Source organism: Paramisgurnus dabryanus, chromosome 4 (assembly GCF_030506205.2).
Source record: "Paramisgurnus dabryanus chromosome 4, PD_genome_1.1, whole genome shotgun sequence".
Lineage (NCBI taxonomy): Eukaryota > Metazoa > Chordata > Actinopteri > Cypriniformes > Cobitidae > Paramisgurnus > Paramisgurnus dabryanus.
In genome coordinates this window covers 28,875,026-28,901,046 of record NC_133340.1, presented here as the reverse complement: position 1 = coordinate 28,901,046, position 26,021 = coordinate 28,875,026, and the positions used below count along the sequence as shown (strand labels likewise).

Below are 26,021 nucleotides of genomic sequence, written 5' to 3'. Positions count from 1 at the left end.
TTTGTTGGTTTTGTGTGTTGTTCCCTTGTTTGGTTTAAAAAAAGAGAGTACAATGAAGATTACTAGTAGCATTATCATATTTAATGGCAAAAATCAAAGTATGTTTTTACAGACAATATGATATTTCAGAGCAATTAGACATTGGCAAAAAAGCTACTGTTTAAATATAAAATAACTAAATGCATTGCCACATTTACAGTGCAAAATTTCGCACAAAAAAGTTCAGTCTTTAAAATACTTAGTTTAGATGCAAACAAAGCTCCACCCACACAAAAGGTCAATGACAAACCAAGCATCTATTGGTCAATAATGAGATTTGTAAATTTCCCCTGCAAAATATAAATGCAACGGTAAATATGGCCATGCATGACAAGTACACAAACTTTTGTTTAACCAAAATAAACACATACAACTTAAAGGTGAATTGTGTAACCTTTAGAAGGATCTCTTGACAGAAATGCAATATAATAAACATAACAATATCATAAGTTGTGTATACAGACTTTAAATAATGAACTGCATTGGTTTTATAATCAAGATGAGCTGTTTTATCTCACCACCGGTCTTCTTACATGGAAGTCACTGGCAGTAGCCCTAAATGGGCAAACTTCTCTATAGAGCGTGTTTCGTCCCTACGATGCGATGCCCTGTTTCTCCTGTGACAGCTACCATATGTGTTTTGAAATTAAGGGGTGAGCTATTGGTTTTAATTTACAATCTCACCAATAGATGTCACTAAAGTTTACACACACCACCTTTAAGTTCATGTGCAATAAAGAAAAACATGAACACACATAAAAAAGCAAAATCATCTACGGCTGACCTATAACTGTTTGTGACAATTTACATTATTTTTAGAAGATCTTTAGAACAGCTGAAGCAAATTAATCTACAAATTCATTGTACGCAGATGACCTCTGCATTTTTTTCTAAGCATTTCTTAAAGAAAAACAGCCAGTTATTACCACTCTTTTAACCCAGGATTACTCTAAAACCTAAGCAAAACAACCACAGGATTATCTTTTCATTCATTTTCCTAATAAAAGAAAAATACAAACCAGAAGTTTCTGGAATATACGACTTATGATTGGTTTTCCGTTGCAAGCCTACTGTAACACTGTAAAGCTGTATGGTTTCTCACAAATTTACTTTGGTAACACAGTCTGGGGTTAACACTTAAAAAACTTTGCCAAGAATGCCAAGCTGGGTTACAAAACAAAGACTTACAACCCCCCACTCAAACCATCTAAAAATGACAAGTGTGAAATGTTAAAAGGGTTAAAGTATTTTAAACTCAGACTTAAAAATAAAAGCGTGGGTTAAGCTCAGTGTAAAAAAAGCCCTCAAAAGTCCCCCACCACAGTCACACTACATTTTTCCCCACTGACTTCCATTAATATGCACCGGAAATGCACGTTTGGGCAAAGGTATACGTTTAGACGTGATATAAAAGAACAGAGGTACGTCACTGTGTGACCGTTCTCTGAGCATGCACTTTTTTTTTTGCATCTCATTAAAGTCTAGTGTGACCACCCCATTACTGTAAGTCAGTTAGTTAGTGTTCAAGTGATGTTCCTCTTTTCGAAGAAAAAAAATAAAAAATAAAGTCAGCAACATGCAAGAAATAAACATGAGAACCTGATGCGTACATTCTATTAACATTCAAATGCCAGAAAACACACAACACAAAATCTTTAAAAGCATAGAAAGGTTTACAACCTCTCGTTTATAACATGGATCATTTTTGTCATAATCTAAACTGCATTATCATTTAATGGTGCTCTCTATATAGCAGACCTTTTAAAGTCAGTCACCTGATATCTGATTAACGTCATTCTTGCTTTAAAAACCAATGTTTCAAATGTAGTAGAAAAAACAATTATTAGAATTTCACCAACTAGAATTTCATCAATCAACTTTTTAATAATAAAAAGTGAAAAAGAAAGCAAAACATTTTAAATATACTAATATAAATAGACAGTGCTGTTTTAATAAAGAATGAAAAAATTAATAGAGTAATACAAACTACAAATTTGACTATTGATCTCTAAAAACAACAAACTAAAAGTGAGATGAGTCAAGATACACCACACCCAAACAGTGGAAAGTCCAAGAAATGCATAACAGGGTTTACACAGTTGGCTCAGAGCAGATGAGGTCCTGAAAAAGGGGAACTGCGGGCCGCTTAATCTTTCTGATTTGAAGGAAGACATTTAAAAAAATACTTCAGCATATTTTTATATGTTTGATTATTTAGAGGACCAACTGTGAGAGTGATCTCTCTGTGTTTATACGGTCCATGAAACTTTGATGCTTTTCCACATCTTATTTACACCATTAGGGTGCACGCATATCATACCCAACTTAACCAAACCGTGCCTAACACAATTGTCTCCCTCCCTACTCCCCCATAAGCATGCACTCACACTGTACTTTGACCGATCCGATGCTTTCATCATTAGGATGTGATTGTATTAAAGAAAACAGGAAATAAAGCGCTCTCTTAACATTAGAGCTCATTGGAATGTCAAGTCTGTTTTTTATTCTCCAAGTCGTTTAGTGAGCGTTGACACACAGCCCTCTCACATGGCTATTATATGGCTTAGTTGATCTGTCGCGTGTGCAGCTCAGACATTCACTTAACCCTGCTGTGTGAAAAGTTTTTCTTAAAAGGCAGATGAAGGTAGGTGGTCACACAATTAATGTCTCTTCTTCTGAACCACAATCACACGTTTCCGCGCATGAGCCCAAGTAAACTGTGCCCACCTCTGCAAGCCAGCCAGGGCGTGAATAACCAAACTGGGATCACACTAGTCAAACTAACCAGATTTTGGGAGTCAAACACGCTCTGTGCGGTTTGGTTGGGATAATGTGAGCGCGCCTTTTGTTTCTGAAACTCAAAATTCCTATTAAAATTCATAGAGAAGTTTATTCATAGAATTCATACAAAATAAACAGTGCTTCATTTAAAAAAAAATTGCATTTCAGTTGTTGACTGCTAGTGAACAGCTATTACATATAATATTAAAGCACATTTTGCTGACTGCAGTCAACACATGCACAAAATTCCTGGATGGACAACAACAATCTTGCAATATGAATACTATCGTGCCTCCAACTTACACAGGATAAAATCTGACTCATGACTTCAACTCGTATACCAAATGCTTTACTCAAAAGACCTTTGTCCTTACAAAAGCAGATATACTGTTAACTAATCCTTACCTGAGCACATAGATCAAAAAACAGTAAGGGGGCATGTACACCAAAGCCAGCAAAATTAAACATTGATTAAATGCCAATAAGACTGAATAAAAAAATAACAATTGTCCCAATTTTTAAAAAATTATCGGATGAAAGGGAGGCTTCATGTCGATGATCTGCAGAGAACAGACCAACATTTCTATGAAGCAGACATCTTATTTTCTAGAAAGTAAAATAAATAAGGGAAGTGACATTATACAAAAACAGTTTGGATGTATTAATGTAACTGAGATATAAACTCATTAACTTTAATAAAGAGACAATGATTCAGTATTCACTGACTGGACAATGCTCAACTGTTAATATGAATAAGAGAAATAATCGTCTGACCTCACAATTTGTTTATGTATTCCTCTTAGTTGGAAGTTTGAGATGCAAGAGGCACACCTATAAAAAGAACACAATCAGGGATTAATACAAGTCTATGGAAACATTTTAACATGGCGTGAAGTACAATACACATCTTTGTCCACATATAAAATAAAGACAATATGATAACAGTATGGTGTTTATATTAGTTTTATTTATATAGCTTATTTTTAAGGAACATGCAGTTGAAATCTACAAAACAAATGAGTGTATATTTAACTCGATATGATCATCAAGTAAATTACACAACAAAGTCAACATGATTTACATACACTGTTAATATCTTTTTATGATTGTAGAAGACAGTGATAGTAGCTTTAAAAAAATCAAGATCTCTTACCTGCTTGGGGGTCACGGTCAGCTCCTATTCCTATATAATCCACCAAATAACAAACAATTAGTTATTCAATAAAGTACAGCCACGGTACTTTATCTGGCCACGGTATAGTCGGCCATCTGCTAACTTCTATCCACTCCACTATAGTACACGGATCTGGTAGCTGGTTACCATTTGATAAAGTAAACTTTTTAAAATATCTTTCTCTGTCGGTGTTGCTTAATCCCCTTACGTAGTTTAACACACTGCTGATTCTCGCCATACTTCTGTAGCCAAAATCATCATTGTGTACAAACAGTAATAATAATATAATAATAATAATAATAATAATAATAATAATAATAATACATTTTATTTAAAGACGCCTTTCAGAGCACTCAAGGACACCGTACAGTAAAATGACAATCATAAAACAATTCAAGACAATATAACAGAACATCAACAGTAAAACATACAATATTTAAAACTGATCAGAAAAAGCTCATTTAAATAGGTACATTTTAAGACGTGATTTGAAAGTAGCCAGACAATCACTTTTTTGTAAGGATTTTGGAAGAGAGTTCCAGAGATGAGGGCCAGCAAAGCTGAACGCACTGGACCCCATAGTGACTAAGCGAACGGAGGGTACTACAAGGGAGATAGAAGAGGAAGATCGAAGTGTACGCTTCGGGGTGTAGATGTGAAGCAGTTCAGAGAGATATAAGGGTGCTAGATTATGAAGAGCTTTGAAAGTGAGAAGCAGAATCTTATACTCTACCCGATATTTAACAGGAAGTCAATGTAAGTGATAGAGAACGGGAGATATATGCTCAATGGAAGAGGTTCTAGTAAATATACGGGCAGCTGAGTTGTGGACCAGTTTGTGAGGTAAGCCAAATAGAAGAGAATTACAGTAATCAATGCGTGAAGTGACTAAAGCGTGAACAAGAATGGCTGTTGAATTGGGGCTGAGAAATGGTCGAAGACGGCTGATGTTCCGTAGGTGAAAGTATGCAGAGCGAGTAATATTATTTACATGTTTTTCAAAAGACAAAGTGCTATTGAGTACAACACCTAGACTCTTAACCTGAGAGGATGGAGATATTGTAGAGTTATCAATGGAAATTGTGAAACTATTAGATTTCGACAAATTGGATTTTGTGCCAACAAGAAGAACCTCTGGTTTATCAGTATTTAATTTGGTTAGGAGGGCCCAGAACAGAGCCTTGAGGGACACCAGCAGTGACAGATGACGAGTATGACCTGAAATTTTTGAGCTGAACAAATGGAGTGCGTCCGGAGAGATAGGATCTGAACCAGGTAAGAGGAATGCCAGTGATACCTAGAGAGAGTAATCTATCTAAGAGAACATGATGGGAAATTGTATCAAAGGCTGCACTTAGATCGAGTAAGATGAGTAATGTTAAGAGTCAGAGCCGGCCCAGCCACTAAACGACACTTGCAATTGCAAAGGGCCTCGTGGCCAGCAGAGGGCCCCCTAAAGTCACTTAGCTAGTGGTTGAAAAAAATCATTCATCAAAAGTAACATAAAATAAATATTCATTATTTATTATTATGGCAATGTTAAAAAGGCTGTTACTTGTTATTATAGTTATTATGAAAGTTCGCTAATAAATAAGATCTCTTTCTTGCCGAGATTGATTGACACACAACATCCAGCGCAGCAGCCAATCAGTGCCCGCGATCTATGTGCAGGCGAGCATCCCGCCCACAGAACGCAATGTTGAGTTGAGCCGGATCGCTGATACAGACGCGAACTTTTGCTGTTGCTTTAAGGACAATTTCTTTAATGTTATGTGTGTTTGTGCGTAAATGCGAAGTAAGTGGATCTTATTTGACTTCGGTTATGACCAAACCTGTGTTCTGTTTAACTTCTCTTTCTTATATTTGCCATCATAACGTGAATTGGTATATTAAGCTTAATAATTAATATTTTAACAGTTTAACGTGGTAAATTAATTCTGTTACGCTTATATTTCACGTATGCCATTGTCATTTCTAGATATGTATGTCATTAGTGTAATTATATTGTTAAACGTCTGAATTTAAAGTGTTTTATGTGTAAGAGTAAACAAACTCATGCGCATATGCGTGGTGGTACATGCCCAGACAGCGCACCGTTGTTAAATCACCTGCTAGCCTTTGCAAAAGTGTATAATGTCACGGTTCAGTGTTTAATATTTAAACTATAGCAATGCATATGACATACAGTAGTCAGCTTTGTTAGATTAATGTTATGAATGCAATGTTAATTGTTCATCTTCAATTATTAATATTATTTGCAAGTTAATTGTTATTATCCACAAACCTATGTTTGTGTCAGATTTAGCTCATCTCAAACAAGCCTATTAACTTTTGTTATGCTATTTACGTAAGGGATAATATATAGTGAGGCGAATGTTAGGTACTATTAACCTTGTTTGTGATGTTTTAGATATTATTGTTAATTTTGTTTATTTGAAAAATTTAAACATTTAAGTGTTATATTTATTATTTTATATAATATTTTATTTAAATGTTATTCTATTTACTCTATTTCGTTTAAATTATACATAGGCTGTTGTTTGTGCCTCTTAAACTCTGGTGTCAATTAAAAATGTTTCTTTGATGGTCAGTGAAAATCACTTTATCAGTCTTTTTATTCAGCAAGTTCATCAGTGTGTGTTCTTTGCACTGCACTGCCATTCAGTTCAGTGGTATCATATTTTTCTGTTAGACATCAAACATAGAACTCAAATCAAGAACTCAAGGGGGCAGTTTCCCTGACAGGAATTAAACTAGACCTAGACTAAAATAAAAGTAGGCTAAGACCTGTCCAAACTGAAAAAAGCTTGCACTGACATATCTTAAAATACACCAGTGCCCTTTGTTTTGCCTCAAAATCCACACAAATAATGTTTTTAGTAAGGCATTTTTGTTAAAATTAGTTATGTTTTCTAATTAAACTAAGGCGGAGTCCTGTCTTAAGATATTCCCTGTCCGGGACCACCCCAAGGTCTTTTATTGTCATTCTGTAGGCTACATGTTGCCACATAAGAACGAAATACGTACTCAGGACCAGCAATGTAAAAAAGATCATTAACATACAGTATACATAGAATAATTAAAACATAATTTAATAGACACATTTAAAAAAATATAACATAGTAGATATAATATGTGCAGTATAGTCATAAGGTAGTCATTGCTTTTCTTTAGGCCTTACTTAAAACGGTCAAAGGGGCCTCCAACCAAATTTTGCTTAGGGCCCCCAAAGGTCTAGGGCCGGCTCTGTTAAGAGTCCAGAATCAGCTGCCATCAATAGATCGTTAACGACTTTTACCATTGCGGTCTCTGTACTATGCCATGGTCAAAAACCAGATTGGAATTTTTCGAAAACAGACTATTCTTTGAGAGGTGGGCATGTACCTGAGATGCAACAACCTTTTCCAAGACTTTTGAAAGGAAATGTAGATTGGAGATTGGGCGAAAATGTGAAAAATTATTAGGATCTGCACCCGGTTTCTTAAGTCTTGGAGTTATAACAGCGACTTTAAAAGATGAAGGAACAACCCCAGAAGTAAAAGAAGAATGAATAATATCAGTTACTGTACCAGATAGAGTGGATAAGCAGGCTTTAACCAAGTGAGTTGGGAGTGGGTCTAACTGACAAGTGGAAGACTTAGATTGTCGGATAAAACGCGATATTTCTTTAACAGTCGGGAGTTCAAAGCTACAAAATAAAGAGAGGTGAATCATGATTAAGCAGAAACGGGAGATCGCATACCAGGCTATTTTGAGGAGCCAATTGTTGATGGATATTGTCAATTTTAGTTATAAAAAAGTCAGAAATTTATTACATAAGTCATTAGAGTATAAGTGGGAAGGAAAGCTATCAGGAGGCCATAGAATATTATTTACTGTTGTAAACAGGGACCTCCCTTCATCTGATCTAATTATAACAGAATAATAATCAGATTTAGCTGTCAGGAGTAGGGCTGTCACTTTTTATTCGATATTCGAATATGCATTCGAACATGACGTGAAATATCCGTATTCGAACTATAAATAAACCATCCGGTTTTTTAAATGCCATGTGTAGCACATTTTTTACAGTAACACCTCGTAATAGGAAGGAGGCTGAGAGTGAGACCGACGACTGCAACTGTGCGCAAGAGAGGGAATCAAATGGGACTAAAATGAACCTCATGTGCATGTCAAGATAGAATTATAGTTTGTATATAAAATGACATATTGTTTATAGTGTTAAATATTATAGCAGAATAAAAAGCTTGTGTTAATACGTTCGCATTATGAAATTAGCATGTATGAAGATAATTTCATCATTTTTACAACGCAATGCAAACTTTATTTTAAACAACAGCATTTGTCTTGTAAACGGATTTTAAATGATCATGTGCTGACTGTCGCGCGTCACATAGACGACAGAGTCAAGTGAGATCTGTTTAACTCATCTATAAGTTTAATTTCATCTCAAGTATCAAAGGGTTTGTGCTCTCTATCATTGAAAACGGGCAAGCAAACAGCACGCGCAGGGTTAATGTTCTTGTGAATGACGGCTCACAAACGCGCGGGATAGGCTTTGTATAAGTGTGCTTGTTGTCAATGACAGTTCTGGTCACAAACACGCTCAAGCGCGGGATATGTGTGCTAGTCAATGATGGGCATTAAATCCGCGAAAGTCCGCGGAGTTTTCTGCCGAAATCTGGGGGCGCGAATTCTGTTTGCGTCTGTCTATATACTCCTGCTGCTATTTAAGTTGTCACGTTATTGTTTGTAACTGTTCTGAATCATTTTTTTTATATATATATAAGTTATTCATAAGTTGATAACCTGCTGTTTCAAACATTAAGTAAAAAGTAATCCAGACAACCCTGTGTATGACTCTCACTGTTAATAATTTTGTGATTGAATCTCCATTACGGTGGGTTTTTGATGCGCGTGGGGGGCGGCGCCTAGATATTCGAATATATTCGGATACATTGCATGATATTCGAAATCCGTTCGAATTAGATTTTTCTCAAAAGTGACAGCCCTAGTCAGGAGAGCATCTCTTTATGAACAGTAAGACCAGTTTTAATGCATAGACGTTCCAGGCGACGTCCTTTAGTTTTTAGTTGTCTCAGTTCAGGTGTAAACCAAGGTGCAGAATGAGAAAAATATACAGTCCGAGTTTTTAGAGGTGCAAGCTTATCAAACACATTATGTAGTCCCTCGTTTTAGTAGGAAACTAAAGCCCTATTCGGACGGGATTTGTTTTACAGGGGGACCTCTGAGAAAATCGTGCTACTCAGAGGTCCTCTGTGTTTTTAATCCCATCCGAATCGGCCATGTCTGTGTTTTTCTCTGACGACCTCTGTAAGAATTCCAGAGCAATTTATCTACTGTTTTTCGCCGAACTCAGAGGTCCTCTGAGAAATTTAATCCCGTCCGGATGCAAATGTCTGTGTTTGCCCGCAATATCTTTTCGTGTTTTGGCCAACGTGATCTGCCGTAAGGTCTTACTAATGCGCGTATATTGTATTTCCTGAGTCCCATTCATTTAGATACGGATGTTTTTTCGCATTCGGCAAAATAAAATAATTAAATCAAGATGAGCTGAATATCAAACACTGTTAAGACTGGCCACTGTAATATCAGTAACGTTATAAGAAACTCCGTTCAAAGTTGTTCAGCTCCAGAATGGTAATGTTAATTAATAAAGATAATAAATTGTTATTAATAATTATTTCTTCATTTCTTTGGGTTTATTATAAGCAGACATAGTTATATAAAACACGTAGGCTAACGTTACTTTAGTAGGATTTGTATATTTTATTTTGATTTGTTAAAATTAAATTAATAAATTACATGTTCTGTAATAGTTTTACATTTAAAGCAAAATGTAAGAGCAGCAGATAAGGTCGAGAGTGTGGTCTTTACAGTGGGTTGGAAAATCAACGAATTGTTGTATTCCAAAACTGTCAAGGTGTGATATGAAATCTCTGGTAAGAGTGTCATTCACATTATCTATGTGTATATTAAAATCGCCCTATATAATAACATTTTGAGATGCAGGACACAACAGTGTTAAAAATACAGAAAAATCGTTTAAAAAATTTGAATTGCTCCTGGGCAGACGACATTAGCTATAATAGTAAAAGGGTCCATAAAATATACATGGTTAATAAGCTAAAGTCTCTGCGTTATTATTGGAACAACACATTTTGTGTTGTTTAAAGCAGCTCATTGGCATTTAAAGACAAACACAAAAAACAGCATGTTTCTTCTCTTACCCAAAAACTGGGTAGGGATAAACTGGGAAGGGTAATTTGAGCAGAAATTTCACAACGGGACACCTGAGACTAATATTACATACTCTAAAAAGGGGCATACAACTGTATAGTTGATATACTTAAAGCCTGTGTAAAGTCCAATACTACATTCTCAGTTTGTCACACCACAGAAAAATGTTTTATTAACCACCTAGCCAAATTTGAATGATTAAAAAACGCCATGTAAATAAAATCAGGCAGGATTCTCTGCTCTCAAACACTGGGGGCACACACCCACTCGCAGGAAAGCTGCCATCTCTCTCAACTTTAAAAACCACTACAACCTGAATGAATGCTTCGTGATTATCACCACCTTTATTGAATCTTTTTATTAATTATTTATTAATTGTAAATCTTATTATTTTTTAGCATTTATTAATATATTTTTTTAATCAAAGTTGAAACTGTTAGGGTTAGGGTCATTATTACTGACAGCCAGTAATAATGACCAATAAAATATCAAGCAATGTTAAATGTTAATCTACGTTAAATACACAGTACAGTGGGAACAAATGGCCATATTTAGCTTACTGGTCGTCATTACTACTGTATGATTGTGTTCTTTTACCATATCAAAGGAACACATACATTTATTTATCATATTTAATCATACAAACAAGCAAAAAAAGAAAAAATATTAGTAAGCTTTACCTTCTTTTTAATCTCTACAAGTGTCTGAAATGCATCTTTGAGGCAAGAAGTAATATTTTTCTTTCCTGTTTTACAGAGTAGCCAAAGATCTAGCAGTGCTGCTGCTGGCTCATCTTCAGCTGAAGCCATTTAGTCAAAGGTCAAAGAGGCATTCCAACATCAGGCTGCATATGAACCCTCATCTCTTTGTGCTAAAGAAATCAATCAGGCCATAGCATATTATATTGCTAAGGACATGATTCCCATTTACACAGTAGCAGAACCTGGATTTCAGAAACTGATGAAGCCTACAGTTTCACTCTGCAAAGTTCCTTCCCTCACAGTCTTTTTATCAAAGACAGAGATACCCAAAATGTACAACAATCTTAAAGTGGAAGTAACAAATTTGTAGCCCAAGGAAAATGGTATGCAGCAACCACTGACCTATGGACCAGCAGTGGAGGAAGTGGCCATCTATACATCAGCCTTACTATCCACTACATCAAAGATGAGAAACTTCAGTCAAATTACCTGGAAACAGTTCTTTCCAGAAGACCACAATGCAGATAAAAACAGGGATTTTTTTGAAAACATGTTGCAAGAGTGGGGCATCAGCAAAGAGCGTGTTGTTAGTGTAACAACAGATAACGCTACTAACATGAAGGAAGCATTTGAGAGTGATGCAATTGCCACCTTTCCCTATCAGTGGATTGGGTGCTTCGGCCACAACTTGATTTCATTCGCATCTTTCCATTGTCCAATCGAATGAGGGGAGAGGCGGGCCTTATGTTGTGGTGAGGGAAGTTTACAGTTGCTTTGAAGAACCGGACTTCACTCGCTCACTCTCTCCTGCGTGTTTGTGCACCTCTCACCCTCAAACAAGGTCAGAGCAAGCGTCCTCTTTTTAAAGTTTCTGCTAATATGACAGTTAACAGCAAAAGAGTGCTCACGCTTCAATATTTGATTGACAAGAAGCTGACTCGGTAGTTGCTTAGCAATATAAAAAGCCGTGTCGCACTGCTCTTTCTTAAATAAAAGCCGGGCGTCGTGCCTTGCGTTTCCAAGCGTTTAAAGCGCTTTTGGTGTGATCAGCCCCTAAGCCTGTCATTTAAAGCCAGTGCTGCTAAGTCACATCATGTCAGAGATTCTTGGGGTGAAAAATGAAGACAGTGCCTTCACCAGAGACCTGATGAGGTTAATAAAGTCAAAGCTTGAGACCAGGTACAATGACGATGAAAACAAGGTGATGGACTTGACAAGATTTGTTGATCACAGGTTTAAGGGAAGTTTTTCTGATAACCTTGAGGCCACAATCAACTGCTGCATTGAGGAAGCTTCAAACCAGACAGAAACAACAACTCTGAGTGAAAGAGCGATCCAAACCAGCGATCAAAGCTTAGGGCATAAAAAGTGAATATGCTAAACTTTTTGCACTTTAATCTGGAGTAAAACGCACTCTAGATACTGTACCTGGAAACTGGCTGAAGAATGTAAATTACTAGTTCTTTATCCACATATTCCTAAACCCCATGACGCTTTGCACAAATTATGGGTGCGACCTTCTGCTGTGTACTGTCACTGAACCAGAACTGGCGTTTTCCATGATGATTAAGGTCATGATTTCATGTATGAGCCAGTGTGAGGATGAAATTAAGAAGTGTCCTGATACATCATATTGAAGATATATTCAATCGTTTCATGTTGTTCCTTGGGAGTGACGGGTCTTCAATGCACAAATATAAAAGCACCGAGACATACCAGACATACCAGTATCTCTACAGTGGGACAGTCAGTCGAGTGTTTAATACATGATGGGATATACAGAGATTTCTTATTTTTAAGCTGGTTTAAAAAGCCATCACCTGAAAAGCTTAAAAACGTCACAACTGTCCCTCTGGTATGAGGTTTTTTGAAACAGCAATTTTTGATCGACTTGTTTGAGTTTTTATAGCGACACATCAAGCTTCACACGATCCAACAGCAGCACTAACTTATGCTTCTCATTCAACAACACATTGTAAGTTATTTAACCAAACCATAATAAACATATTAAACTATTATTACATGTTTTCAGTATTGTTTTCGTTTTATGGAAATATTATTATGCAGTAGATATGAAATTATTTGCTTATTTAAAAAAAAAACATTTAAAACATAACAAAAAAGTTACGTTACGCGCAAACACATCACAAACTGTTATAAACATTAACTAATAAGCAGTTTATGTCGTATGCTATATATTCTGTACTGTAATCTCATTTTTGTAATAATATATAGTAGCAGAATAAATAAACCAGATAAATCAGCATAATATTAGTTGTTTTTGAATAATTATTGTATTTATTGTTCACTGTCAGTTTCTATGAAAGGTTTTACTGGATGGATATGTGGATACAGTTATAGATGCACGTGCGCCACAAACACATTCAGTTCTTGTGCGTGTATTATAGTTAAAACAAATGTTTTGTAGAGATTTACTGCGTTTGTATCAGCTATTATGGCAACCTTTAACTGCACAAGTTATGCTTGTCTTCCTGGATTTCATAATAAGCATTAAAATGCCAGTCAAAACGGCAGACTCGTATCCCTCGCGATAAGATTGCCATTAGCTGTAGTGGCTCACCGGAAGTGTTACCCATCTGAGCTCAAAGATGGCGGCGCCCACATTTACGTCAAGAATAGTGTGGATAATAATGTTCTTTTGCACTTTAATCATTTAAACCACTAAAGTTGTCCGCTTTTGCACTTAATTCTGTTTGAATCCGATTGCTTCAGATTACATATTTCTACTCTGTATTGTTTATTAATATATTTTAACAAGTTTAAGTTATTAAATCTTTTATTAACACTTTAACAATGCAATTTGCTCCTCTTTTCAACCGTTTTTGTAATGCAATTCAACACCGTGGTAATACCATCTACCGTAATAATAAAACCTTCATCAATTACCGCAACATGAAAAGTAGTCCCTGGCACAAGCCTAGTTAATTCACAAAAAAATAAAAATAAATAAGGTTTCATCCTGAATACCCCCAGTATGTTTTCTCTTCAGATGTTCATGCATCGGAGCTGGTAATGCTGTAATATGCCAAAGAAACCTTACAGAGTTTACAAACCAGCCTTTTATTACAATCTGAAGAACTCCCATACTTTAGACCTCTTTGGCCTTTGAAAACTTTTGCAAACTAACTTGTTTGACATTGCACTCGACCCTTCAAACATCATCTTTGAAAATGGCGTACTGGTGGAGATGGCAATAGACATAAGGTTCGCGCCTACTAATGGTGTGAAGGACACAGTGGTTATTTTAGTGGGAACAAAATTTAAAAGGTAAAATAATGGAATCAATTAAAAATACTGATGCTGAAGAATTATCATCGTCGACATAGTCGACTGTGTCAACCAATCACGACAGCTCTACTGGAATTGCACAATAATTGTTTAAAGTGATAGGGTTATCCTTACCGTTATTCTTTCCTGCATCTGTGTCACTCTCCTCACCTCCTGTTAGAAAAAATTACACAATTTAAAAAGCTGATACTATCATTTATACTATTTATCCACAAAATATGTAAAACAGTAAACACATTCGATTCACTGAGTGAAATTGCATAATAATCGTATCAAGCGATGAGGTTATATTTATCTTTTTTCCTTTCCAAATTATTATGACTTTGTGGAGATCCTGTTAAAAAAATGTAAAAGCTGATCTTTATAAAGGACAATTTGTTTTTATTCAAAATGTTATATACATTTGTTTTCCCATGCCATGACATACTTATTGTGTTTCAGCAAATTTCAAGACAACCAATAAATCCTCAAAATATCATCTTAAAAATAACACGACAAATGTTCTTAATCAAAACAAGCTTACCATTGAACCATCTTATAATCTTTTGATATTGTTCACGAACAAATCCTGGGGTACAACAGAAAATGTCAAATTACATTAATAATAAGACATACAATTTTGCTATAATTACCACTTAATTTCTGTTTATGTATCTATTGAATATGTCTACTGTTGAGTACAAAAAAAAAAAACAGGTAACACTTTACAATAAAGTTGTATTTGTTAACATTAGTAAATGTACTGTATTTGTTAGCTAAATTGAACAATGGGCAATATTATATTGTTGTTTAACATTTCTTAATGTTAGTTATTGTCCATAAAGTTATTCATGTAAGTTCATGTTAAACAGTTGCAACTTCAGTGAATTAAGATAAAGCGCTGAAAGCTCATGGTTAGTTTGTGTTAAAAAAATACGATAACTTGTGTTATTACATGGTGCTTTAAAGGGGCCAAGTCACAAGACTTTTTTAAGATGTACAATAAATCTTTGGTGTCCCCAGAGCACATATGTGAAGTTTTAGCTCAAAATCTCATATAGATAATTTATTATAACATGTTAAATTTGACACTTTGTAGGTGTGTGCAAAAATTTGCTGTTTTGGGTGTGTCCTTTAAAATGCAAATGAGCTGATGAAATTCAAAGCGCAATAATGGTGGTTTGTTGCAATTGAAACTCAATTGTGCTGTGAATTTTTTTTCTTTCTCTCTGCACTAAATGGCTGTGCCATGGTTGGATAGTGCAGATTAAGGGGCGGTATTATTATAATAAGAACTCCTTATGACATCATGAGCCAAATTTCATTGACCTATTTTTTCACGTGCTTGCAAAGAATGGTTTACCAAAACTAAGTTACTGGGTTGGTCTTTTTCAAATTTTCTAGGTTGATAAAAGCACTGGGAGCCCAATTATATAGCACATAAGAATAGAAAAAAGTCCGATTTTCATGTCATGGCCCCTTTAATTGGAATGGTTTAATTAATCGTTTAAAGGTCACATTCTTCCTAATCCAGAGTTTCCGCTATATACATTCAAGCGTGGCGGCCCGCCACTCCTAAAACATCCCCGCCACGCCTGCGGTTGTGGATAGAAGGGATACAGCAAACGAAATCTCGTTGGATGAGCACTGTTTTATCCTAATCCTTTAACCAAACCCAACTCTAAACACAAAATTTCACACGATTGTAGGATGTATTTGTATCTAATTTAGCCAGAACCGCTGTTTTCATCCTAATAATCCTACCTCCAAATCTAATCCTTAACTTTTCGGCATTTGCTGTATCCCTTCTAGACAAAACCCACAGCGGCAGCTCGCAAAAAAACTACCGAAATGTCCGCTCTGCGAGACTGGCTGTCTAGAAATAAATTCCTTTCTGGATTTGCGTTGTTCACTCATTTATAAATAAGTCTCCTAAAATATCATAATTTCCTCCATGGGTTTAGTTTCATGAACAACTAGATTTAAATCAACAGAGGATTATTAAGCTACGTTTCTGTTTTGAGAAATAATAATAAAATAAATAAGCCTATACGAAATATGTTGCACTTAAATAATTATTAAATTGACAAAACGAATAAAAAAGTATTTGAGTTTCTGTTCTTTTTTTGTGACGCGCTCTAAAACCAAACCAGCAGAAAGCACGTCATGTTTTTAATGATTATAAATAAGCACAAGGTTTTCTCCTTATTGTGAGTTTACACAAATAAAAATACATCATTTGAAGTTTCGAATGTTGTTTTACTTTTATCTTTATGACTATAAATTTAGGGTAATTTAAGCTGCAAGGTCATCACGCATATGATGTTCACCGGCGCATATCTACACCAACACAGCGCAGGGCTGCGAGAAAAGACATTATTAAACTTTTGATTTAACATATTACGAGTTTTTTGGACATTCATTTGGAATCACTGTACTCATATTATCAACTTATCTGTCCGTTAGTTATTCAGTATAGGCTATAAGCACAGCGCGCTGCTGACCGCTCAGCTGTCAGTCAATCGTCTGTGCTTTAGATCGACACTCAGAAAGTTTCACATTAAATGATAAGATATTTGTCCAAAAACAAAAGGCTAAATACTGAATACTACTTATATGCGACTGCAAGACATTAATAGTCGAATCTGTTTGTAAGGAAACTTACATTATTCCCGTGGAAGAGAAGAACGTTGGTAATAGAAACTTGAGGCAGACGGTGAGACGGTTTTATCTGTTTTCAGACGAAACAGCAGGGTCGGGGTACCCGCGGATGAACCGCATAATATTTGATCTAACGGGTGTAATAGGCTATTCGCGTGTCATTTGTGTTGTAGATGCAGGTAGGGACTCAATAGACGAGTAAAATGCGGGTCTAACATCCAAGACCAAAATTCGACTCGTTTTTAAATGTCCCGTGCTTATTTGTGTTTAAGATCTGTCTGAAGACCGGTGTTGTGTCGAAGTCTGTTCCCCCTATGTTCCACCTATTTTTCCCTTCAGTGTAATGTTTTTATGGCGTTTTTATCACGTTATAGGTTTTATTATTTATATATTTAAAGTTTTAATGGCTACTGAGATGTATATGTGTGCATTTCTGTAATGTATCTGTATTGTTCTTAATGGTAAGTCAATTATTTTTACAGTATGAATCATATTATATGTATAATATTTATTTAATTATGTATGCAAACATTACATTTTTAAAACAACCAGTAAAGGAAAAAAAGAAAAAGACAGGCTATATTTTAAAAGAAATACCCTAATAGAAAACTGTCAAATGTATGAAATATTTAATAAATTGTATTATAAAATACATGATATTATGTCTTATTAGTATAACCAATTCAAATCTTTAATCTTTCTAAATGTAACGTGATGAAAACGCTATAAAAGCACTACACTAAAGGGAAACATAGGGGGAACTGAGTTCGACACAACACCTGTAAAGGTTTATATTTAACTGCGCGATTTGCGGTGTGACCGGCTCGGGGTCACAGTCTTTATGTCAAATGGTACGGGTGTGAAATAAAATTGCTGCTGATGTCGGATAACTGGTCGGTTGTTCTGTCAATCACAGCGGTGCGGATTTTCAAACAGGACTGCATGACTTTTTTAACAGCTCTGTACGCTAAACACGAGGATGAACTTGCAATGCACACTACATTAAAACTACAATGAAATATCCTAACTACGTACGTAGCTGTGTAACGTTTTTTTAATAAAATACAGTTTAGATCAAACATAGAAAAGCAATATGCTATAAGGAAAAGTAAATGACAGCGTGAAAATGATTAAAAAAAATACATGTTAGTTTACTGTAGCCTATATTTTACATTAAATTTTTTTTTACATTTATAATCATCATGGGCACCCCCTGCCGCCACAGCTGAAAAAAATCCTAGAGGAAACACTGCTAATCCCATTTTTAAAAACCTAGTGAGTGTGTAATGTCGCTGTTAGAGCATAAATAATATCTGTAAAATGATAAAGCTCAAAGTTCACTTCCAGGCAATATATTTTCTTTAACAGAATTTGCCTTTCAAAGCCTACAGCGAACAGCTGGTTTGGACTACAGCCCTCTACTTCCCGGTTTAATGACATCACAGCAAGAGTGTTTGACTAAACTCCGCCCAAAGGAAGCTAAGCTGCTGTCAAATCACAACACACTAAACAAACTACACAATCAGAACTCGATACGCATTTCTAAAGGAGGGACTTCATAGAACAAAGAAGACATCAGCCTGTTTTGAGGACAGTGAAAACAGCGCTGTACAGATAAGTAAAACCACATTTTTTAAGTGTTAAACATGGACACATGTTATATTGCGCACTGTAAACACCCTTGAACCCTAAAGCTTCAAAAACACAGAAAGAACGGGACCTTTAAGATCAAAAACTAGAAGTGTAGCGGTATCTGACTAAATTTGTAAACTATAATAAAAGCAGGTTATACATTTATGTAGCAGCTGAAAATAATAATACACCCTTATCCTATTCTGCGAGTCATCTTTACCACTACAGTTTAATACTTACAAATATACATAATTAATAACATATGCTAGCTATTATTTTTACAAATTATTAAACCAAATTAGTGACGTATGACAAATGCGAAGGGCTGTTTTACTACACGCTCTGTGCCTCCGCATTCATTACTACAAAAAGGGTGTACACTACAATGATAGTCTCTACTGAATGCAGAGTCGTCTAAGACAGTGGTTTTCAAACTGGGGGCCAGGGCCCCCACGGGGTCCGCGAGATGGTGCCAGGGGGGCCCCAGTTTTATGACATTTTATAAAATACATTAATTTATCATGAATTCTGTGTAATTAAACCTCAAAAATAATAAGCCAACTAACCAACAGCACTACTAGGAATAATTTATTATGTTTTGTTTAATTAAAATATTACATTTTAAAACTGTTTTTATCATAAATTTACTTTCGGGGGGCCACGAAAAAATGCACTGTACACAAGGGGGGCCGCACACTGAAAAAGTTTGGGAACCACTGGTCTAAGATAGTGCAGTTACCGGAAGCTAGTTATTTTCATTTGTAAAGTTTTGAATATCCCTTTAATGCAATTAAAAAACTTTTCATTCTTGCAGGTTTGCACTTCCTACAATTGAGCTAATAAAATATATAAATATATATAAACAAACGATATTTCATGTCTATATGCTTACTCATTTTGCAAGTAGCCATGCAATAAGCGGGATAATGTGCAGCCAAGCATTTGTTATCATCTGTTTCGTGTCGTGGTCTCAGACTTTGTCAGAACATATTCTGCGATAACAACTGGGTGGCTGTACATTATTCCCTACTTAACAAATACAACCTTGTGTGTGTTACCAAAAAATATATCCTGTAATAAAAAAGTATGTTTGTTTTACTGTGAACATTATAGCTAGAGTGCCATGTCCTGTTTGAACTAGTCTCAATAGTAAAAAAAATAATTCTTATACTATTTGTCTTAAAATTTCATCACTGTTTGATAGTCAACATACTATCTGCAAAGAGCTTGAAAAAAAAACTGGAAATGTGCAGTAAATTACAGACAAGTTTCAAGACCTTATCAATTATTTTTTAAAGAACACAAACATCTTACTATAAATGCAGTCATGGAAGTAGTACAAGACGAAGAGAATGATGATGATAAAGATGACAGTAATCACAATCCCAAAGATAGCTCCTACACCGAGACCTCCTGAAGAAGCTAAACACAAGTTGTTAGTAATCATGGGTATTTCTGTTAACATTACAGCCAAAACATTAAACTAGTCTATCTGAACTTACAAAGTTTTTTAGAATTAAAATACAGCTTCTGACTCACTGCACACAAACATCATTAGAACATCTGACGCAGAAGTACCTTACATCTATGCTATCTATGGGCATATCATGTTTTGTAATAAATAACACCAAAAACCTGATGCGGTCTAGTAAGGGTTAAAAAAAAGTGAGGACACTGTGCAGATAGTGGACAGGACAGCTGTAAGAGTTCTCAACGTTTCAGTTTTAAAAATGAGTGAGAAATGGCTAATGAATTTGCATTTTTATACTCAAATTCAAGCGACATCTAAACCCAAGCTTTTTAGTATAATGATGATAAAAGAAAATTTCTGTCTTACCAGGCAGATCTTTTATACAGAGCGTATTGCTGGTTTTCTCATCCACTTCATTGAAGAGTGTACAGTTGCAGCAGACATCTGGGTTCTTGGTTCTACTGATTGTTATGGACTCTCCTTGTTTTCCCTTTCCCGGATTTAGGATAAATGGATTTTTTCCTTCTGAACAAGTCCAGTTTATATTTTCATTATATTGTGATATAGGTATTATATTACAGTTCAAATATATTACATCAGGGTTTTCTTTTGTTTCCTCGTGTTCTAATTTTGGATTGTTGACACCCTCTGTGAAGAAAACAATTAAAACAGAGAAAACAACATCATCTTTACAGAAGAAATTACGTGATTTAGGGAATAGGGCTGGGATAAACGATTATTTTTTAAACGATTAATCTAGCGATTCTTTTTTCGATGCATCGATTAATCTAACGATTCATTTTATCAGTCCGATTCGACTTCGATTCGATTATCTCCCCATAAATTAACTAATAGCAATTTATACATGTTGTTTTACATATCTGAATGTAAACATTTCAATATATGTTGATTGCTCTTGAAATTTCAAAATAAAAAAAGACTATACAAGTGCAAAATAATGCATTCTTAGTCAGAGGTAGCATTTCATAAAGCGTTTGCAGCTCATTCTGTGCTGTTTAGTAACAGTATAAAAATCTCAAGTTCAAATGACTTTATTTTGCATGCATTTATGAGCAAAACCTCTTCAATGTGCCTTTTGATGGTCACACAGTGTAATTTTTATAACTTGATTTGTTTAATCCACATTGTTTTCGTGCTGTTCTAGTTTATTAAGATAGATGAGGACTCATTTATTGCTGTACAGAGAGTGAATGAAAACAGTGTGTTTTTACATATTTCATTGCTTTTTGTTAAATTGCTCTGTTTAAAACACACTTGGCATCACATTCATGATTTTATGGTAAAATGACACTCTTTCGCGTCAATCCACGAGCATTTAAACCATAAACAAAGCACTTTCACTTTAAATGAGCAGCGCAGCAGAACCGACGCAGAAACGATTGCAGCACTGTTGCTACAGAGTCGCGAGCTCGCACTCCTCATGCGGCAGGGTGCATGCTTGTTAACATGGGCGCTGAAAAAACATGCGCCGCTTACGCACTGCTCACACTTGCTGTGAAGCCGGCGGGGACTGGAGCCACTCGCGTTGCTACTACTCAACGGCGCCGTCTTTTTGGGTCTGACGAATCGACGCGCATTTTTTGCGTCGACGTATTTTTTGCGTCGACGCGTTGTCCCAGCCCTATTAGGGAAAGTACTGTACCCTGGAGTACCACAAAATAACATTGAAGGTTAATTTCAGTTAGTGTTTACATAATAAAATACCAAGGTATATCATTTAAGAGATAGTTCACCCAAAAATGAAAATTCTTTCATAATTTTCTAACTATCATGTTGTTACAAAGCTGTATACATTTCTTTGTTCTGATCAGCACAAAGGAAGATATTTTAAGGAATGATCATGAGCCCTATTGTCTTCCATAGTAGGAAAATACCATGGAAGTGAATGGGGCTATCCATTTAAGTTATAGCACAAACATACAACATTATTGTTGTATGCTTTTGCTATAACTTATGTAGGAAGCTAACGTCATGTATGATGAGTTTATATAGAGACAGAGCGCATTTATGCAAATTGGAAAACCACGCCCACCGGGGAGAAAACAATCCAACCGTATCCATTGACTTTGTATTGCGAGAGGCCGCCTCCTTGTCATTTCTGGTTTATAACAAAAACAGAATAATGCCTAAAAGCTGCTGTGTGACAAGATGTACAGCTCACAAGCCAAAAAACCCAGAAATACGTTTTTATAAGCTGTCGAGTCGTAAAACCCAGCCTTTAAGGAGAAAAAAGTGAATCGCCAACTACGTTTCCTCCTAGTGAGCGCCGTTTTTTGGGGGGGCTCGACAGTTTATAAAAACGTATTTCTTTGTTTTTATTGCTTGTTAGCTGTACATCTTGTCTCACAGCAGCTTTTAGGCATTATTTTGTTTTTTTGTTATAAGCCAGAAATGACAAGGAGGCAGCCTCTCGTAATACAAAGTCAATGGAGACAGATGGATTGTTTCCCCCCCGGTGGGCGTGATTTTCAGGTTATGACACGCTGCGCTCTGTCTCTATAGAAAAAGAGTAAATCCCAAAAAAGCTTTAGCTGAGTTTCACATGCAGTCACAAATATTACCATAGTACTACCTAGACATTGTATCTTGTTTTTATTTTAACATAACAGCACAACAATAGCTTTTCAGTGTAAGTTACATTTGGGTACTTTTGTGTAAATGGACTTAAAATAACATTTACAGAACATGTAATTAGCAGGTTGTTATATTTGCTCACCTTTAACAATCAAGCTGATTTTTTTCTCCTCTTTATTGTTGATCTCAATGGAATAACTTCCAGTATCGCCCAGCTGTAAATTTCTTATGGTGAGTTCTCCATTGTTCCTATCGAGAGCTACACGATTCTTGAATTTAGGATTCAGAATTTCTTCAGTCTGAAAGTCATTGTCCCATTCAACCACCTTTATCACCTCACCACCAGCTGAATATTTCCATGTGATGCTGCTGTCTTTAAGAGCAGTTTTGTCAGATTGAAAACGAGCTTCATCTCCCACTTTCTTCCTCACAACCCCCACCACACCTGTGAACACAGACAATATGTTCATATAGAGTCAATGATAAATTACAGAAAACCTCATCTAGTATCTCAACATAGTATCTTAGTGATAAAAATCTGCTAAAACGATCACTCACAGCCTTCAAAAAGAACTTTTCAACATTATTATTATAATTAACAACATATATTCACATATTTCACATTTATTTCCAGTGCCTTTACAAATTTGCATTGCTGCAAAGCATATTCACAGATAAAAACATTTTACCACAAAGAGTAAACAGTATACAAGTTATTAAAAACTATATATAAGCATAAAACTAATCGAATCCGTTACAAATGCTCTTTTGTGCTGTTCTTTATAGCCTTTATACCTGTAACGTTACACATAGCATTGTATACCCTGCTGAAAACACCAGCATCAAACCAGCATGGGAATCATGCTGGTCTATGCTGGTTTAGGTGGTTCCAGCATACCAGCATCAAAACACAACATGATATGACCAGCATGGGATGCTGGTACTAATGCTGGTTTAGCTGGTGCTAATGCTGTTTGGGTGCTGGTTTAGCTGGTGCTAATGCTGGTGCTGGTTTGATGCTGGTTTAGCTGGTGTTCACTAGCAAACCAGCACCAAAACACAACATATGCTGGTCTTGCTGGTATGCTGTTTTTTTCAGCAGGGTACTGTACTAATTTTAAGCGTCTGCTAAATAAACGCATAAATAAATATAATTGTAGTTATACTATGGTATATTCTTTTTGAGTCTCGTTTAAATATTACGGTAATAATTCAATAAAGTGTTATTACGGCAAGATACCGTCTATGCACGCACTATCATGGTGTCACTGTAGGTTAGCATAGTTATGGTAAAGGCTCGGGCCTGTTGCTAACAACGTCTGATAAAAACAGTACATACGACTGCTAACGTAAATAGTTCATATATAAATAACAATAATGACTAGACAAACAGTAAATTGAATCTGTAAACTATAATATTACAGAAATTAAGTTCGGTTTACAACGGGCCGCGCCCTCAAGTTTAAAGCTTAAACAGAATAAAAATCGCTAACCTGAAACAACAGCGATGAACAAGACCACCAGCAGCAGCATGTAACCACATCCACGCGACATCTTCATATTTATTTAAGTTTATTTACTTTCAACCTTATCGACTAATCGATATTACATTCTAATCAAGAGCTGTGGAAGCACACCAGCAGCCATGCAAAAGGCGGAAGTTTCTAACGAAAGCGAAATCAACGCCCAGCAGCAGCCCTCCGCCATTTTGGAGTGAAAGTCCAGTAGCTTCTTGCTGTTGCCATGGCATTATCAGCTGTTTAAATAAACAATTAGAATGTTGACAATACAGAATAACGTACTATCACTAGTGATCATCAAATCCTTTTAGTTTATTCTACAGACTTGATGTCTTCCATATTTTTTTTCACAAAACCCTAGCTGTCCAGTAGAAACCATGTCAGTTTCTATTCAAATTATTATTTTTAAGTTCAAGCATTATCATTGTAAACACTAAATTAATAACAACATATGAAATTAAATTAAAGACATGCATCAGAGAATTAGGAGTATTGAACAACAAATATATAACTGCTTGATAGTAAACTGTTTTTGCAGTGTTGTCTTATGTATATTAATGTCCAGCAATATTGTAAACAAAAAAACTTTGTATGTAACAAAAACAGCCACTGTCTCCAAAATTATTTAATTATGACATACACACGAATGCATTATGTTCTATAAGATCATCATGTTTGTAGTGTGTTATTTCAAACTTAGTGGAGTAATAGTAGCTATTAATAGTAGCCTAATAGTAAATATCTATAAAGTCACATAAAAGGAAATTCTCATAAAGTAAAGCTCTCAGATGTGTACTAATGGTTGGATTCCTCCACTGACAGCATAAAACACCTATCAGACAAAACAACATTTACTGTAGGCGTCATAAAATTTACTGATGATTTAATTTGAAAAAGTTTCTATTTTCCATTCTGATTTGGCTGAGATTCATTAATGTTAGATTTCTCTCTCAATTAAATATGACATGCAAGAATGAAGTGATATGAGTTCATTTAACATAGGTTAATAGACCGTTTCCCAGGAGGTACACATAACTTTACATAAAAAAATAAGAAATAAATTAATTCAGCAAATTACTTTAATAAGCTCATTTTAACTTAGTGTCATCATTATTATGGTTTCTATGGCTAGGAATTAAGTTACTATTAGTGTTGTAGTTCTCCAAGTTCGGTCTTGGTCTCGAGACCGGTCTTGAGACCACTTTTTAAAGGTCTTGGTCTCGTCTCGGAATCGACCGCATTTTTACTCCGTCTTGTCTTGGTCTCAGACGAAGAGGACTCTGGATATTATTTCAAGACCACAACTGATGGCATATCACGAAATTATTTTTTATCATGAATTATTAAATAATTATTATAATTTACAGATTTTTACGGTGGCAATTTATTATTATTATTATTTTATCAACTTCTCTCATGGCACACACACACACGCACGCGCACGCACGCACGCACGCACGCACGCACACACACACACACACACACACACACACACACACAAGAAGTGCCTAATCATATCCATATTCCACATTTTATCATAAATGATTTAATGCAGTGACTTGCACTGGTCTTGACTTAGTCTCGACCCTTCAAAGTCTTGGTCTTGTCTCGGTCTCGGCCTGTCTTGGTCTTGGTCATGACTTCTTTTCGTTGCAATTCTTTGTCTGTGCTGTTGTCCGGTTGGCATTTTCACCCCAACATGGCGGCCGCGCTACAGAGTTTCGCCTCTTGAGTTCTACGAAATCGGATTCGTTTTTATTTAAATAATTATACAAATATTAAACGGTAAACTATAAAAATAATTGTTTTATTTTATAATGAACATGAAGTGTTTTTGAAGTTTCATTTATTCATTAGATTTATTGGTTTACAATAATATATGAATGCATTATTTATTT

General features: G+C 35.6%; 1 protein-coding gene across 3 annotated transcripts; it reads right to left on the bottom strand.

Annotated features, from left to right (window-relative positions):
• Positions 1-59: 59 nt before the first annotated feature.
• Positions 60-24,300, bottom strand: LOC135735651 (CD48 antigen-like). 3 transcript variants are annotated; one of them, XM_065254120.1, is made up of 9 exons: positions 24,097-24,300; positions 22,746-23,048; positions 20,375-20,656; positions 19,852-19,959; positions 14,789-14,833; positions 14,380-14,418; positions 3,974-4,003; positions 3,595-3,651; positions 60-3,426 (listed from the first exon to the last, which is right to left on the bottom strand). In XM_065254120.1, the coding sequence occupies exons 1-8, from the start codon at positions 24,161-24,163 to the stop codon at positions 3,620-3,622; spliced, it is 906 nt and encodes a 301-aa protein (XP_065110192.1). In that variant the 5' UTR covers positions 24,164-24,300; the 3' UTR covers positions 60-3,426; positions 3,595-3,619. The 3 variants fall into 3 exon arrangements, with proteins under 3 accessions (XP_065110192.1, XP_065110194.1, XP_065110193.1); XM_065254122.1 differs by having other exon boundaries at positions 60-3,380; XM_065254121.1 differs by having other exon boundaries at positions 3,600-3,651.
• Positions 24,301-26,021: the final 1,721 nt, after the last annotated feature.